Raw genomic sequence first — 19022 nt, 5'->3', positions numbered from 1 at the left:
ATTTAAAATACAATGTACAGTTACAACACACCAGCTTTTTCATTTTCATAAAACAGCCCAAAGTGGAACATGTTTTCAAACCAAATTTGTTTACAATCATTTTTAGGGCTGTATGATTTTAAAGCATAATTCCATTTTCTTCTTCTTGGCTCAAAGCAAGAAACACCAAATAAATAAAAATTTTTACTGTGTCTAGTTTTGTATGACCATTTGTAGAAGTAACGACAAGTGATCCTAACATAATTAGTTTAATTTTTATTTCCTTTTCCAGGTTAAGAAAAGACATGCATGTTTAAGACATATTTAAACATTTAATAATTTAGAGAATACAAAGAACAAGTGAAGTTTTGTCTTATAAGATTGAACACCAATATTTGTTAAAACTTCTTTTTAAATATTACATTGTTTTGATTATAGATTTTTTGGGTTTTTTTTTTCATTAATTAATTCTATTTTATTTTTTGGTATGTGAACACATCTTTATAATGGACAAAACACAAATGCATAGTATAAAGATACCTATTCAGAAAATAATAGAAAATTATATAGAACATAATTTATTATTCCAAAGTACTGTATGCAAGTATAGGGAATTATGTCCAAGATTTAGAGGCAACTCTTGTTTTTATTATAAAGAAAAAACAGAGTTTGTGTTGTGGGGTTGTTTGTTTGTTTGTTTGTTTGTTCTTGTTGTTTTTGTTTGTTTGTTTTGTTTCTTGTTTGTTGGTTTTGGTTTTGGTTGGTTGGTTGATTGGGTTTTTTTTACCATATGAGGAATAGGAAGAATTTTAAAGCATTTGTAGACATTTCTCCTCATAAACTCCAGTTTTCACAACTCCTGTTTGATTGGCATATGACCTTCAGCATTCCAAAGTGTAAAACTTCTGCTTCATGCACATGATCCTGATTGGTTCTTATGAAATTTAATATAGGCATATCCTGAAGCATTTGATTTAACATTTCTGTGCGAGTTGCATCCACTGTTCAGTGAAATTAACTTATCTGCATTTAGAAGCTAGGAAGCACCACACACTCAGAAAGGTCTCCTTGAAAACCTCTTGTGACTTGTCTTCATGTATTTGGGTCACTAGCAATAAGTTCTTTATAAATAAATTAGAGGCTAAATTTCAAGAACTGAACCATTTCAGAAAAATAAGCAATTGGAAGAAAATAATTTCTTCATGGATAAGAACTAACTAATATTGTGAAAAAAAATTAGAAATTCAGAAAATATCTTTTTTAATCCTTCATTACCTAATCAATTAGCAACAGAATACTAAATTGTAGTCACAATGGACATACAATTTCCTTAATATTTCTCTCTTCCTATTTCAGGGAATGCATACATTCATTAAAACAAACAAACAAACAAACAAACAAAACATAAGCATTCAAGGTGTTTTATTATCTACATTATCCTTCATATTTCAGTGTGAACACCACAATTTTTCTTTACATTATTGAAGTTTTTATTGCATCTTGATGGAAACAAACTGAACAGTTTATAAGCTACAAGTTTCTTGCGGAGTGTTGTGAAAACAGAAAAGAGTAGAGTCAAACGTACTTTTTTGAGAACTAAAAAGTTTAAAAATGCCTCATTATTTTACTCTAGGACCTTATGTTCTTTCTCTTTATAGAACGTTTTCCTAAAATTTTGAATTTTTGGAGTCGATATTTTTTAAATCATGAAGATTATTCTTGTATATAAAATAATTTATTTATTAGTCTTAAGATATCCCAGTAAGGTCAATGGGAATAAAGTTTACTCTCAGCACAACTATCCGTTTCTGAAACAAACAGAAACATCAATAGTTTTCTTCACCTAATCAATGCAGACAGATTGATTTTTCAGAAGGCAGACTATTATGTATGTATTATGTATGTCTGAGTATCATGACCTTTCAGTTTTTACCAACAATATTCTTCATGTAAATTGATCTGCTTTATACCATGGGAGCCAGGGATGCAGAACTGCCAAAAGCATTCAATTCCACTTAGTTAGCTGGAAATATCACGAAAAAGCACCTTCTTCAATCATGGTGTGTCGTGTGATGAGTTGTAAATGTCTAAGACAATTCAGAACTGCAGATACCTTTACACCTAGTGGTCATAAAACCACAAGAGTGTGAATGTAAAGTAATTGATTTAAACTTATCAGTTCTAGGCCATTAGACTTGGTAAAAGGTATTTCCACTCAACTATACAGTCATTTCCATTTGAAGGTCAGCAATCACCAGTGTTGACCTTCAACATGACATAAAAGTTATTAATTGATTAGTTTACCAGAACAACAAACAAGCACAAAACAATAACAAAAAACCAAAACACATGGAAAAAAACTCCAAACAAACCACCAAAACAAACCAAACAAAAAAACCCATCCACTAATAAACCCACCAAATTAAGAAACCATAAAAAACAAAACCAGAAAAAAAATCTCACATTTAATCAAACTAAACAGAAGAAACTTAATATTTTGGTGAATTAGGCTGGGCTGAAACTATCGCTCTTCAGGAGTTTTATAGTCCTTTAGCCAAGTTCTAATTCAGATACAGTCATTTGATACTAAGTGATGGACAGTGGGGCTCTGAGGGCAGAGACTGGGCTGCCTGGGCTCTGGGCCAATTTAGAGATAGTATAGCTGAGGGCATGCCCCTGCCCCCATTTTAGAAAGGGCCTTAAATAAAGCTTGGACAAAATGCTCTGCTGGAAACCAAAAGTAAATGCTGTTTGGCTCTCGGCTTTTCTTCCCTTGGAGGATGGGTGCCCCTGTGACATGGGGTAGAGGTTAACACACTGGTTTTGATGCTGACACTGGAATTACAGTAGCGGAACATGAGAGGAATTCTGGATTCTAAACACTTACAGCCATTACATACCTATACAACACTGGGGAAAAAACCAAAACAAAACAAAACACAAAACAAAACAAAACAAAAACCCACAAAAAACCCCCACCAGTCTCCACAGACTAATCACTTGCAAAATAACAAGGACCGCTTGCAAATTCTAGGACAGAGAAATGTTTTCTAAGATAACATTTGTAAGGGGTTCTACAACCTGCTTAAGCAGGGCATACAACAGTGTATTAAATACCGTATACTATCTGGCACTAAAGAAATCGCATCTTCAACATGGTTACAACTCATTTGTATTACACATTTGGTAAAGAGAAAATAAATACCCTTGGTAAGATGTATGGCTGGAAGGAAGGATTTATTAAGATATCTAAGAGTTCCTGGTAAATGACTTCATGATTGGTATTTCTGCTTGTGCATAATAGGTAAAATAATGTTGAAGATTATTTATGTTCCTTTGTAATTATGTTATATGTCAACACAGTTTGAGAATGTCTTGAAATTGTTTTTTAACATATTCACTTCCCAACTATAATTAAACAAAGATACTAGAAATATTAGAGGTTATTCCCTTACAAAGAAAGTTAAAGATTTTTCTTTCACAATGTTTTTGCAGTAAGAAGGGCAGTTTTAGACTACAACAAAATAACATCTTTAGCATTATCAAGTACAAATAAAATTCCGGTCAAAACATCTTAAAAAAAAAAAAAAAAAAAAAAAAGAGGAAAAAGAAACAGAAAAAAAGGATTTTTCCTTTAGGTAGAGAAACAGCTTTGCTTATCTAATATAAACTATTATTTTCCTTCATCACAATTTTCCTGGAACTGAAAAAGACAGGTCAATATTCCTAAACTGAGAAAAGCAAAGCATATAGGAAGAGACGAGGTCAGACGAGAGGTGTTCAGATCCATAGACAGTGCTTATGCTATTAGGGGACTACCTGTCTCCAATGTGAGCAAATAAGTGTTGTTTTTAAGAAATTAAATCTTGAAAAAAATTACCTTAAATAGTAACAAAATAAAAGCTGTTATCTCAGTTCTCTTCTATGGCACAGGACTAAATTTTTTATGAAATTCTTAAGCCTCAAAGTATTGTGCTCCCTTTTTTTTTTTTAAATTTCTATTTTTATTTTTTTAAAATAAGGTCTAATGAAGAACTACTAGATTATTTCCAACTAGATTTAGATTATTCTTCTCATATAGTCATAGAATCAGAGAATGGTTTGGGTTGGAAGGGACTTTAAACATCACGTGATTTCAAACCTCTGCCATAGGCAGAGAAATCCTTCACTAGACCAGGTTGCTCAGAGCCCCATCCAATCTGGCCTTGAAAACTTCTGGGGATGGGGGCAACTGCAACTTCTCTGGGAAACCCATTCCAGTGTATTGCCACCCTCATAAAAAAGAATTACTTCCTAATATCTAATCTGAAACTACTCTCTTCCAGTTTGAAGCCATTCCACTTCTTTCTGTCACTATCCATCCTTGTAGATAGTCCCTTTCTATCTTTCTTATAGGCCCACTTTAGATACTGGAAGGCTGTAACCCCTGAGCCTACTCTTTTCCAACTCTGAACAAACTCAGTTCTCTCAGCCATGCCACGTAGAAGAGGAGCTCCATCCCTCTGATCCATCTTGGTGGCCTTTCCTGGATTTGCTCCAACAGGTCAATGTCTTTTTTGTATTGAGGAACCCAGATCTGGATGCAGCACTCCAGGTGGGGTCTCACCAGAGTAGAGCAGAGGGGCAGAATCCTCTCCCTTGCAGAATCCTCTCTCCTCTCCCTCACTCTGCTGCCCACGCTGCTTTGGATGCAGCCCAGGACACTTCTGGTTTTCTGGGATGTAAGAGCACATTGCTGGGTCATGTCCTGCCTCTCACCCAGCAGCACACCTAAGTCCTTCTCAGCAGGGCTGTTCTCAATCTGTGCATCCCCCAGCCTTTGTTGATACTGGGGGCTGTCCTGACCCAGGTACAGCCCTTTGCACTTGGTCTTGTTAAATGTCATGAGATTTGCCTTGTCCCACTTTTTGAGCTGGATATACTGGGATAAATAAATAAAAGAGGAAGGAAGAGAGGGAGGAAGGGAGGGATGAAAAGAAGGAAAAGGAAAGAAAGAAGCAAAAAGAAATATTTTGAAAGTTTACATAGAGACATATCTTTACACAAACTTGGCTAAACGGGTTAGAAAGTGAGAGGGCAGATCACAGCTGAGCCATGATCTCTTCAATGACCATAATAACCCAAGATAGCTGTTCTGAAAACAATGGGCTATGCATGGCACAACAAGGAAAAGCACAAGATATACCAAATGTCTACTGCTGACTGTTTAAAGAAATGAAATTTCCAAACGTCGAAAATGTCCGAATGCATGAGCATGCATTTTTAAGAGAGATACTGCTGAGAACAATTCCTTTTGTTCTTTTTTCCAAAACTGTTAAAAAACATCCCAAATTGAAGGCTGAATTAGCCTCTCCTTACTTTTAAAATATTTTTAAAGTTTTCTTAAAAAGTAATTTGAATAGCAGAATAACCTGAGTTAGAAGGCCCCACAAAGATAAGTCTAACTCCTTTCCCTGCAACAAGTGAATTTGAAAGTCTGCTACTTCAAAGAAGTTGAAATTTAATCAGAGGAAATATTTTAAAATATTCAGTAACTGTAGCAAGTACCTTGCCAACTGAGACAGACTTTCAGATATTTCACACAGGGCCAAAATTTCTATATAACTGAAAAGATTAATCACTAATTAATCAGATTTGACTGGCTAAATTTGAAGGAATGAAACCTGAACAGAGCATTGGCACACTTGGACATACATTTTCCCCTTTACCAAATCACAACTTAATCATGAGACAAAAATAAAAACAAACCAAAAAAACCCCACCCCCAATCCCCCCAAAACCAAACCAACAAACAAAAAACCCAAACAAACAAAAACCAACCAACCAAACAAAACCAAAACAAAACCCACAAGTAAAATTCCTGAACTTCTATCAACAGCAATAATGTTAAGAAAACATCTGAGGAATTAATAAAATGGGGAAAAAGATATAATTAAAAATTGGAATTTTATCTTATTACAGATTTTGGAAACAATCTGAAAACATATTCAAGTCTGAAAATAGAGCAGAAGAAAATAAATCACTTTCTCATACATATATTCTGGGGTAGGGTCTACTGTGGTTACTTCATAAAGGAATTAGATAAAATATTATATCACATGAATAGTGTAGCTACCTTTTTAAAAGGGGGGAAAATAGATCTTAAAATCTGGCAGTATTTTTATAAAGATAACTAAGAGAGGCCAAATAGGATATGAGGAACAATTTGCAGAAATTATAAAAATCTATTATTAAACCTTTTCCTAAAAAAAATCAACATCAATAAACCTCATAGTCTATTGACAATTACATAAACAATATCAAAAATCAAGGAAACAAGAAAGCTCTTTGAGTTTGCTCTGTATTTGTATTTGCTTCACACGAGGGAACCATGGAAATACATAATTCTGTGCAAATATTTTATATATATGTGGGTTACATCAGAGGATCTGTCTCAAACTGAACATTGTCATTAATCAAGGAGACAAAATGGGTAGTTAAAAAGTCCTGGGACTAGATACCAGACATTAAAGAAATCAAAAAGCCTAGAAAACAGCGAACACAAGGACAATTTTTAAAATGCTTCAAGAGGCCATAAAAAAGCCCAGAAAGAACTGATATTGACATTCTTAATTACAAATAAGATAAGGCATGGGCAAATATGATTACTGAAGAAGAATCAAAACAATTTTTATTAAAAAAATCCCAGGTGTTACTAACTCATGCCAGTTTTCTGAATGAGTCAATAAATTGACTCTGCTAGATCAGAGGTCTAGGCAGGCCTTAAAATGGCATTTAACAAAGGTCTTCTACAGCCATTCTTAGAGACACTTACCTGACATAAAAAATGGCCCTTACATACAGGAATACCTAATTACTAAAAAAGGAAAAAATAAGTGAGAAGGGAAAGAAGAGAGGAATAATTGAGTAGTTTCCATGGTGTTGGAAGATCATATGAGTGATGGTGTGAAGAAAGGGAACTGAATTAATTTTCTGTTTCAGTATCATGAAAATGTAAAAGTAGATGTAAAGCAAACAGTGTAAATGTTTTACTAATGCTCAGCTGAATTTATAACTTTTCATGGCAGGGCATAATGGATGTTAAAAATTTGCCTGTGTTCAAAAATAATTTAAAAAAATACCAAAAAATATCCAGTAAGAAGTATTAGAGTTGAAAAATTTCTAAGACATGAATTGCTAAAAAGCCATGACAGCTCTCTGAGACAGTATTCCTGTGCTTCTCTTCGTAAGTATTCTATACATACCCATTTTTGGTCAATGTCAGAAATGGGATATAGGACTAGATGAACTTTTATTCTGATGGCATGCATATACTCTCATGCTACTCTGCAAAAAATAAAAAAGGTAACTGGCTGTTTTAAAGCAAGCTTTCCCAACTGACTGAAAAAAACAGGGTGGGAGGTGGTGCAATAGAGTTAGGAAACTACAGAATAATACTAAATATGTATCCTTAAGTGAAATAAAAATATTGTTCTAAAAAGAAAGAATACAATATTGAATAGCTAATTATACATATACATAAAAAAACTTATAGCTTTTCTGGTCTCCATCATCATGATAAAATGTGTAATTAAAAAATATTTATAAGATATTTGAGAAATGCATCATTCCAATTTACAGGCCCATTCAAGAAGTTTATTTTTTAATAAGTGATAAAATAATAAAATTAAATGAAAAATTTGAAGCCTATTAATGTTCTTAAAGTTATACCACTAGTCAGATCAAATGAGAGATTAATTTTTAAATCTGTTCCTGGTCTTTCATCTTTTCTTGTCAGGAATTCTGAATTAAATATCTTTGAAATTGGAAACAAATTGGTGAGAAAAGTACAGTACTGAGTGTTGTTCCATACCAGTTTGTAATCCAGTAATTATTTTTCACCTTTCTTTTATTAAACATCGGCATAATTTGCTAGAGGAAACATATCTGTAAAACTCTATTTTTATTAGTTTTAGCTCTACACTTTAGTCAATTTTCTAAGGAATTGAAATGAGCATTTCACCAGAAATTAATTAGAAAACAAACATATAAAATCGACCATACTATATGTTGGAATTCTGACAAAATACATTGTGTTTTAGAAATCCATTAAGGGAGCAAACTGTGCAGCCTTTACTGTTTTATCATTGCAACATCCAGCCCCAGTGGTTTTTGTTGAAACAGATATGCTTCTCCACAGGATGAACAGTGCTAGATGAATATCAAAGGGTTTAACAATATTACCATAATTACATCTCCTCTCAACTTTTGTTCTGGTGAAAGACAAAAAATATATAAAATACTCAGTTCAAGAGATCCATGACACAAAACCAGCAATGAAATACATGGCAATTAATATAAGCCCTTAATATACAATTTTCTCTCTTATCATCCAGGCAATTTATAAAACTCCTCCTCTGTACTCTGGTGCCTTCTCAAAACACATCTGGTGCTCCCCAGGCATTCAGAGAGAATGCAGACAGATCACTGCCTAACACTCTCTGAATGTGCTCACTGTTGACAAGGAAGCAGTTTGCAACTCCTCTTGCATTTGGCCCTACCTCACACCCCTAATTCAGCACAGCAGAAATTGGTAAACGGACCAGAGCAGCAAATGTTGAGCCCCACATGCAAACACAGGAGTCAAGATTTTTCCTATTCCTGTGGCCCCTAATCCACATGTGGCCTTAGACCATCCCCAAAACTGTCAATGCCCCAGACATATCCACTCTCTCAGGGCTTAGAGTATGAACTGTTAATACCTGAAGCAGAACTTCCCACATAGTTTCCTTTAGAAAGAATTAATGTGCACAAAATCATTCTGAATTAAAGCAATACCAATTCAAGCGGGGATGATGAAAGAATTTGCCTTGAAGCCACATTATGTTTTTAAACCAAAATGAAAATGTATATTTATGCAGCTGCAGCAGTTTTCATCTTGCTCCATTTATTTTCCTTGACCACTTCTTAAATTTGATTTCTCAACTGTACTTGCAAAAACTGTTCTAATTAGTAACTTGTGATATATTTCTGTGGAGCTCAGAGAAATAAGGTTGTCTCTCATCAAAAGTGTGCTACTGTAGTGGTCTTGCCTTTATTAAAAAATAAATCTGGAAGTGAGAACAATTGTGTTATAACATCTTTTTTAGAGATGTACAGAGACAGATGATTTTTATTTTGGAATTTTTGTTAATTTGATTTTTCTAGATCTTAAAAAAAAGGGGGGGGATGTTTGAACTTTGATTTCTTTGTCAACTGAAAAGATATATTTAGATTTAGATAGATTAATTTAGTCTTATATTCTATACTAGTTTTTTTTTTTTCTCTCTCTCTCTCTATTTTTTTTGTTTGTTTGTTTGTTTGTTTTTTGTTAAAGTAAGGAAGAATGTCATTCACATTGTACATATTCCCACACCAAAACTTTGTATCCATAAAAATTAGAGTTTACACAGTGATGCTGTTAGGAAGACTTCATGTCTACAGCGACTAATTATTTTCTGCATAGAAGAAAACCTTCATTAAATACCTCATATAATCAGGAAGAAAAAATACCTCTTTCACTTCTAAGGGAGGAAAGTAAAGAATCTAAGGGAGACAGCTGATAATGTTCATGTATATTCAAAATACAAAGAAAAGCAACCTCATTGAAGCTGCATCAAAAAAAAAAAAAAAAAAAAAAAGTAACTCTTGCCTGTGAAATCTGAGGATCCACCTCTGACATTATGATAGGATGACCTTGGCTGAATTCCAGATTCCCACCCAGCTGCTCTCTCACACCTCTCATCTGCAGGCTGGGAGTGGAAAGGAAGATCGAAGGCTTCATGGATTGAGATAAATAGACTTGATTAGGGGAAAATTAAATGTATTACTAGTTAAAAATAGAGTAGGGGGGTTAAAAACAAAGACAAAACTAAAATCTTCCTTCCTTCCTTCTCACCCTTCCTCTCAGGCTCAACATCATTTCTTTACCTATTTTCTCCACTACCTCTTCCCTCCATGCACAGAAGGGGAATGTCAGGATATGGGTCAATTCACAACTGTTGGAGTCCAGGGCATTACTTTGGCTGCCCTGGAGGGTCAGAGACCTGGACAGGGGGGTCTGGGACCCTGGAACAGAGACCAGAGGGACACTGGCTTTGATCTCAGTCCATGGGAAAGGCTTCCTGCACTGCGGGAAGGATTGCAAGCCACAAGAGTTCGTGAAAGATAGTAGTTTAGCTCATCACAGGGTGAGAAAACAGTAGGTTTGGGTTTTTAGTATGGAAGTGAATGGGAGCAAGATGGAGGATTTGGGGCATTGTCTCCTGCTTCTTCTTTCTTCTTCCCTCATTCCATTTTCTGCAGTGACGGTGGCACAAAGTAGTTTCAGGAGATTGGGTCAAAGTAGAGACGACCTTTTTAGTATAAGTGTTAGGTATTGGCCAGTGAACACGTAACAATTAGTATAAAAGATAGTGACAGCCCAGTGTGAGGAGGAGTCATCAAATGCCCGAGCAGCTGCACAGACTTTTGTTGGGCACTGAGAAATTTGTAAGATAAGAAACAATAAACAAAGCATGCAACCTTGAAAAATCAGAACCTGAAGACTCTGTCTCTTTCTTGCGTTTGGCTCAGAGCTTTGCAGAGGGCGAAAAGACTCTAAAACCACCTGAATCTCGGAACTAAAAACCGAGACACAACAGCTTCGCTTTGCTTCTCCTTCCTCCTCATGCTGTTTCCCTGTATCAGAGTGGGAGGTGTCACTCCCATGGGATACAATCCTTCAGGAACTACTCAACTATTCCTGCAGGCCACGGTTCTTCAAGAATTGGTTGAGGATGGGAGCTTTCCATGCAGTAAGTCTTTTAGGAACAGACTGTTCCAGGGTCTGAGATACCTGCCAGGAGCCTGCTCCTGCATGTGCTCACAGGCTGCACTTTCCTTCAGAGCAAGTCCACCTTCTCCACCATAGGGTCATCCATGGGCAGTAAGATGGCCATTTTCTCTACCATGGATCTCCATGGGCTGCAGGGGCACAGTTGCCTCACCCTGCTCTGCACCATGGGCGGCAGAGGAATCCATGCTCTGGCTCCCAGAGCACCTCCTGCCCTCCCTGCTTCACTGACCTTGGTGTCTGCAGGGTTGTTTCTCGCACATTGGCTCAGCTTTGGCCAACGGATTTCTTTTGGAGCCAGTTGGAGCTGCTTGTGTCTGGCATGGGGAAGCTCCTAAACTTTTTTCACAAAGCCCATGAATCTATGGATTTTTTGCTAACAACATTATAACCTTATCCTATTACAGATAGAAATCAAACTTAAAATAAAAATTAGTTTATGCATCCACAAGCTCCACAGTTCAATACTGAGGTCCACTTCAAAACATTTTCCAATAATTTACCATAATCAAAAGAGATAATAAAAAAAGTCATTACTATTCTTCAAAATTAATTTATAAGTTTGCTTCAAGATCATATTCACAGATAAAAGAGAAAATATTTTTCCATAAAAATCATGTTTTGGGTATTGATATATACCATAAAAAAGGTGTTTTCTTTGTCATGTTATCCATTCCTAGATGAACCAGTTAGATTAATTTAATATTTGTTACCCTGATATTAGTCAAATAATATATCTATTAATTTAAATGGTATTTTCCATTTCAAGAAGTACAATCAATAAAAGTACACAGTAAAAATGTTTGACCCGAATTCTTTCATCAATTCTGCTCATCCTGTACAACAGAAGCTAACCTTTTAAAAAATGCACGTGGAAACATTTTAAGCCAGCATACTGCCAACTAAGAATAATATTAAGGACCCACACTTTTTGAAAGACATAATTAATATTAAATTTTATGCTCAGAACTTCAATCTACATGGTTTACTACTATGAGTGGCAAGAGATTGCACAAATTCTATGTCCTATGGAGGTATGCATACATATTAAAGAACAAGATAACTGTGAACACTAAATAGTTTAGACAAGGATGTAAGGATTTAATTTCTGTGTATTAATACCCTTTTTTAAATGCTACTAAAACTGCTTCTGAACAAAAAATGTTGCCATTGTTTGCTTATACTCTCTGCAAGTACAAATCAGTCATATATCAATAAATAACACTGAATATATTTAAACAACTACTATAGATGTTCCAAATAATCTCACAAATACAGGTTTTGGAAAAAAGTAGGATACTAGGCAACTGTGTTTTGCTTTAGGATTCATTATACAAAAATTGCCTATATGTCTTGTTAAATAAAGCCATAATCATACAGATCAAGATGCACATAGATCTTTAAATAGCTGTAGTTTCAATTTTTGCTGACCTAGACATCTAACCATCACCCACATTAAAGGAGACATTCTTTTTTACTCCTCTAACCCTCCTTATAATATTATTTTATTTGAACTTGAAGCTACCATCCCAGAAATAAAAAGGTCCTGAACCAGAAGTCAAAGCAATTGTTTTCAGGTTATTTATAGTACTAGAGAAAATCAGAAACAGTCTCAGAATTTGGCAAGGTACAACAGCAACATTAGGATGTGTCTACAAAGGAGTAGACAGGTTCCATCTCAATGGAGTTAGGCTGGAATCTTTGAAAAAGAAACTCTTTCCTAACACCAGTTTTGCATTTAGTAGCAGCAGCAATGTTAAAAAGTATGCCAACTCACTTTACAAAATACTGCCACATATGGCTGACCAGGTCTCCAATGCCATGACTGACTTGGAGATAATTTGTTGAAAGAGTAGTTTTCCTCGTAAGACTGTTTCCATACTTTTTCCAGCTGTGAAGGGTTCATCTTCTCATTAAGGGTTTGCCACAGCACTTTAATCCCGTTGATCTTTAATTTTACTAATGTTGCCAACGGGTGTTTGGTGTCATAGAAGACCACTTTTGGGGGTACCACTGGCTCTCTGCTGGCAGAGGCCAGGAGCCTTAGACACAGTGAGAAGAATGCTTAAGAGAGTCTGGCAAGGAGATCTAACTAAAAATGCTGCTGAAGATACAAGACAGCTCAGTCTTGGGGATGATGTACCACAGGACATGGTTCCCTGTTGTAGCACATTAATTTCGTTTATATTCCATTTCATTTTTATGTTGGGTTTTGTAATGATTTATTCTGTACCACCCTGTTCCCTTGGAAAATGTATCACGAGCTTTGTCCCTGCTCCATTTCCCTGCCCATCCTCCCACACTGGAATATAATCCAACTCTGTTCCACTCCCACCTTGTCCTTGATTGGGTAGTGGCTTGTCCCTGCATCTAGCCCCTTCCCCCTGGATAAAAGCCCTGGAATCACATGGAAATCTCTAGCTCTTGGGACTGGGACAGGGATGGGGACTGGACTGGGCTCCTGACACTGTGGGAGCAGGACCACAGGAGAAAGACTGAATAAAGTCGTGATTCCCCCCCGGACCAAGGGCAGACTCTTTCCTTTTGCCATCGATGGGGACCTGCTCTCTCTAAAGAAAAAGGTTTGCAGCCTCTGGGATCTTTTGGGACCCTGAAGGAAAAATTCCTTCTGACGTGATTTCTCTCTCAAGCTAGCCGAGGCAAAAATGGAGCCAAGACTCTGAGAGAGAGAGACACAACAGTTCCCAGCCTAAAATGGAGAAACACAGCATTGCTCAATATACAGCTCTGGAGGGAAAATGCTCCCACATCAGGATCTTGCTGTCTCCCTCTGAGGCTGGGGCAGGCAGAGGCAATATCCTTGTCTGTAGGTGGGATCAAGAAGTTTTATCACTAAGCTGAAAGAAGAGGCTAACAAGAATCCTGTGAGATTTAGCAATGAGGAAGTCCTACACCCGGGAAGGAAGAGTCCCTTGCAATGACATGGTGATGTTTCTACCAAAGCAGCTGTTGCTTAGAGTCTGGCTAGGCAATCAGTCTGCTGGTGGTGTTGATCGCTTCTTCATCACTTTTGTATTTTTTTTCCCCTTCTTTTCCTTTCTGCCCCGTTCCAGTTATTAATCTGCCTTTATCCCATCCACAAGTCTTTTTCTCAATTTTGCCCCTCCAGTTCCTTCCTCCAACCCACTGCTGGGGGGTGAATGAGGCTGGGTGAGAGCTTAACTGCCAGCTGGGGTCAAGCCATCACAAACCCACTGCTGCCCACAGTAGGTCATGTCGTCCTGGATGTTTTTGAGGCCTCACGGGACAAAACCTTGAATAACTCGGTCTGACTTTGGAGCTGATCTTGCTTTGATCAGGAGGTAGGACTGAAGACCTCATGAGGTCAATTCCAGTCTGACTTGTCCTGTGATTTCATGTTTTGCAGTTACTGTAAATCAAATACAGGAGTGCTTTACTAACGGAGAGAGCTAATACTATGAGAGAGCTGATCACAGATATCTAATAGTCTATGCAACTAACTGGTTTTTAAAAAGAAAACCAAACAAATAAGCCTGCACAGAAACACAAGCAAAAGAGATTTGAAATATAGTAATACGTCTAAGCAGTTGAGCCTCTTTCTGGCCATATCTCCAACTTCAAGTTACTGGCATTACAAATAAATCAAGTAAATACAGATGTGATATGGCATGATGTGATATGTATATGTTACCATAAAATAAATAGTAGTAAATAAAAGTTAAAACCTGTTGTTTGTTTCATAAGGTGTGTTAGAAAGTTAGGCTTGTATGCATGAGCTTCCATTTGCTATTAGTCATGATGGAAACAGAAAAATCTTATGATTACATTTAACAGCAGACATCAAGTATAAAACCTCTCTCTGGCTGTCCCAAGAGAAATTACCTAGTTACTAAACCCTAAATCTAGTTACTTAGAAGGTCATTATTCAACAGCAAATGCACGTAAATTAGATTAAATTATTTGTTATTTAGGCAAATAAAAGACACTGTTTCTCACTGCCCAACTCAGAGTATTGGATATGGACATTTAGTGATTGGTTGGTAGGTTTGGTGGTCTTTTTGCTTTCTCTTTTTTCAACTTTCAGAGTCTCAGTGAAAGTGGCAGCCTTCTGCATTACTAACTATTTAGTTATCAGCATAGAAAACTACAAAACAAAGGCTAAGAGTTTCTGAATAAATTATCAAAACATTTTTAGCAGGACAATAAATGAACAGCTCTTTGGAGAAAAAAAAAAAAGTAAGGAATAGGCGCATCCTTCAATTCTCCCTCTCCTAAGAAGGGATTTGATGTTCAACAAGACAGGAAAATGATTTGTCACACAGTATTTTTTTGCTTCGACCTTCATCAAGACTCTGTAGTTTGCAAAGCTTACTAAACCTCTTCTGTTCCTCCCAGTCTTCACTTTTGCTTCCTAGTGTGGTTATACTTGTCATTTCTCCCTGTTCCTTTTAAAAATGAACAGATATTATTCTCTGTTTCTGTACCCTACAGAAGTTCTAAGCCACTGAGGTCCAGTTGTTCAGGTCTGGGATGCAGTAAGGGCAGCCTTGTCTTGTATAATCTTTGTTTTAGGGACACTTTTGACATTTTGAAATAGTAATTTTTGGGTGTGAATGCTCCGCAAATGATCCAACTAAGTACTAAATACTTAATACTACTAAATTGAATAAAAATAAGCTTATTTTTAACCAAAGCCTACTTTGTGCATTTTAATAATGACAACTCAATTTAGTTAGTGTTGGTTGGGTTTTTTTGTTTCTTTGGTATTTTTGTGTGTGTGTGTGTGTGTGTGTGTTTGTTTGTTCATTTTTGGGTTTTTTGGGGGGTTGGGCTTTTTTTTTTTTTTTTTTAAATCTCATTTTCAGAGGTTCCTGAATTTCTTTTACCTTCATTTTTAGTTTTCTGGTATCTTCTTCCAAACTTTGTTTTTCTGCTTCTAGTTGCTCTCTCTGTCCCCAGTCAGAGGCATTCTTGCACTGCATTCTTTCCAGCTAGGAAAGTTGAGGGTAGAAGGAATAACCAAAAAAAGGAAAAAAAAGAAAGATGAACAATCTGATTAAAACTCCCTTGTTTTCACTGGGTGAGGCTAATGTCTTCACCTCAGAGTCAGGTGAGCACCTTAAAAATCAGCCCAAGGTGTAAGTTTTCCATGTTTCATAAAGCTAAACATTTGAATTTGAAAAGAAAATAACTGAGATAGTCAATTTTTCATCAAATGTACTTTCAAAAAAGTAAAGCAAAGATAATTTTCTATACAGTAATGAATAAAAAACTTATTATTTTCCTTCTATTTATATAAAAATAGTATTAAAATAATAAAATGTTTTAAGTAACACTGAGACTGATTTTGGCTTGACAATGTCAAAGTTCACTTTTTATTCTCCAAAAGAGAAAAAATCAGTTTTTTTTTTTTCTGTTTACAATTTAGAAGGATTGTAATAAATGTTCATTAAAATTAAGATGTTCTAAAGTACATCTTCAGCACTATGTATGATTATCCTCATAATCAGAGGAAAGATTCTTAAATTTTCATGCTAATATTTTTCTTGTGGTCATGATTAATCGTCATAAGGGAAATATTATTTATGGCCAATGCTGTAACCTTATTTTAGGATAACTTTATGAATTTGTTCATCAAACCCACATATAGAGTGAATTAAATGTATCAACAAAAAGACACATTACTAAATCATATAGACTAATTATCTGATTTATTATTCAGAGACAACTACATAGAGGTTTTTGTCAAGGCTGCATTAAATACTTTTCAGACTTAAAATAAAAAAATGGTAGGGTGTAATTATGCTTGTAACAAAAACCAGGTACTTATCAGGTACTAATGGAAATTTATCAGAAGTTTATTATAGACAAGTAATTACTGTAAACAAGTTGTTATTAATTGGTTCTTAGCAGGAGATTAAAGGAGATCAACATAGATTAAAAAAATGTGTAAGTAAAAGGTTCCATTTCTTTTAATTGAGGTGAAAAGAAAACTTGCTAATGTATTAAAAAAAAGGTCAAAATTTTAGGAACTTTTTACAATTGATGGTTTGATAAAAAATGAAAATATTGTAAGACACTTCTGCATTGAAGAAACAGGATATTTGTACCAACAAGGCTTTAGAAAGAGCCATAGAAATGTACATTTTCAGTTCTATTGGTTACTTTTATTCTAAAATCAGTTTCTGGCAAGTAATGAAAGGTACTAAAATTAGAGCAAAGAGTCTGAGCTGTTATACCATAAAAGAAACATAATTCTGATCCTGTGAATATTAACAATGTCATTATCTAGATAAATCAAATTACAAAGGTCTGTTCCCACCTTATTTCTGAGTAAATAAAAAAATTTAGAAACCAAATAAATTTAAAGAGGCTCATCCTGATTTTCAGAGGACAGTGAAAGTGACTGTTCCACTCTGGTCTGTATTGGTGTGGCCTCACCTCGAGCACTGTCTGCAGTTTTGGGCAGAGGTCATCAAACTATTAGAAAGGGTCCAGAGTAATAGAATACAAGTTGCTGACTCCAACACACAAGTAAATGTTTGATGCTCACATGTTCCTAATGAGGTCTTTAAAATCTATCCACTGAATTTCTGTACACTCGTTGGAAATTAAGGAATCACATACACCTATTTAGCAGTAAATATTTCTTCCCTGCCAAAATTCTGCAAGCTGTTTGAATAAAGTCTACTGGACTACAATAATAAGCCCCATATTCTTTTCCTAAATAAATATGCAGGCATATTTATTATTACAAGTATCCACAAAAGTTCTGGAGCATGAGAAACCCTGTCTTCTTGTGAAGCACCTGCCAAAATACACAGCTGAATTCATTTTTGTCAGGCATCAAATAGAGAGAAATCACAAAGCCATCCAAGGTTGAATTTCAGTCAAGAAATTAAGCAGAAGATTACTATCACATGAAGATCTGATGTCAAAGATAAATTTATTTACCTCTGTCTGTAAAATTTCAAATAATTGCACCCAAGATGCAATTATGATAAATTTATGTATTTCTGCTGGGATAGGAGCTCATCTTCCTAATACCTGTGTCCTAGGACTTTATGATGCTTGTATCCCCAGTCATCTGTTCTGTTTGTGCTGTACATTTCCTTTAAGACTAGTTCTAAGAGCAAGGAGAAGCGCCGAGTTTGTTTTGAGAAAACTGCCAGACTCCTCCACATTCTTCTCCGGACGGGGTGTTCAGCGGAGGCTTGGAGAGATTGCAGGACAGAGATTTCTTTTGCTTTTAGTTAGTTTCAGCTAGCTAGGGCAGAGAAGTTCCCTGGACTGTTTTTTTTCCCTTTTTCTTGGAACTGTTTAAACCTGCTCTGGACTGAAAACCCAGGGGAGCACTGGGGGCTGCACCTGCGGCCCACCGGGGCCTGGAGCTCGGCATTTTCCAGCAGCGCCGGAGAGACTGGGACTGAGGAGAGACTGAGAGAGAGCCGAGCTACACCCACGGCAAGGACTTTCTCAATTTGCCATCTCACTTCAGGAGAGGTTTTATTGTTTCATATTTATCATTCTTTGTACTTGTATGCGCTTTGTTTGCTAAGTAAAATAGTTTTTTCCACTTTTCTCCGAGGAAGTTCTTTACCAGACCGGTTGGGTGGAGGGGGCATTTGGGTTTGCACTCTGGAGGGACCGCATTCAGGGGCTTTTCTCCCAAATTTGCCCTAAACCAGGACAACCTGGTACAGTGCTATGTTCTGAATTTAGTATGAGAATAATGTTGACAGCAAGGGGAAGTTTTCATTGCTACTGAGCAGTGCTTACTCTAAGTCAAGGTGTTTTCAGCTTCTCATACTGCCCTGTGAGCAAGGAGGCTTGGGCTGCACAAGAAGCTGGGAGTGGACAGCTAACCCAAAGCAGCCACCAAGATATTCCATTCTATATGATACTCTTGTGTGGAACTCCAGATGCTCATTTATAAAGAAAAGTGAAAGCTTGAGAAAAAAATTGCAACATGTGAAAAAAGCCTTGAGATCTTTGAATTTCCCTTAAAATGTGAATATTTTCTCTCCATAAAATATCTGTACAGGATTGCACAGAATTTTACTTTTAACAGGAAGACCAGAATAATGGTGGAAGCATAGAATGAGGTCAAGGTAGTGTCAATGAATTGGATAATTGCAAAGGTGAATGGTGGAAATGAAGTACAGTGTACTGACCTTTTGAAACTGGATAATTACATTTTAGAGCTAAC

The 19022-nt window shown here is 36.1% G+C and overlaps 1 protein-coding gene across 3 annotated transcripts in view; it reads right to left on the bottom strand.

The window, feature by feature from the left end:
• Positions 1-19022, bottom strand: part of CCDC102B (coiled-coil domain containing 102B) — a 136194-nt gene that overhangs the window by 79247 nt on the left and 37925 nt on the right. For 2 of the 3 annotated variants that reach the window (XM_040073242.2, XM_040073251.2), the window contains exon 6: positions 15700-15804. The exons of the other annotated variant lie outside the window; for it this stretch is intronic. In XM_040073242.2, coding sequence (XP_039929176.1) covers positions 15700-15804 — 105 coding nt within the window. The remainder of the gene's footprint in view (positions 1-15699; positions 15805-19022) is intronic. 3 annotated transcript variants of the gene reach the window in all.

This window comes from Hirundo rustica, chromosome 1, assembly GCF_015227805.2.
Source record: "Hirundo rustica isolate bHirRus1 chromosome 1, bHirRus1.pri.v3, whole genome shotgun sequence".
In the NCBI taxonomy this organism is placed as follows: Eukaryota; Metazoa; Chordata; class Aves; order Passeriformes; family Hirundinidae; genus Hirundo; species Hirundo rustica.
Note: the sequence above shows the minus strand (reverse complement) of the source record. Positions and strands in the feature narration are given on the sequence as shown.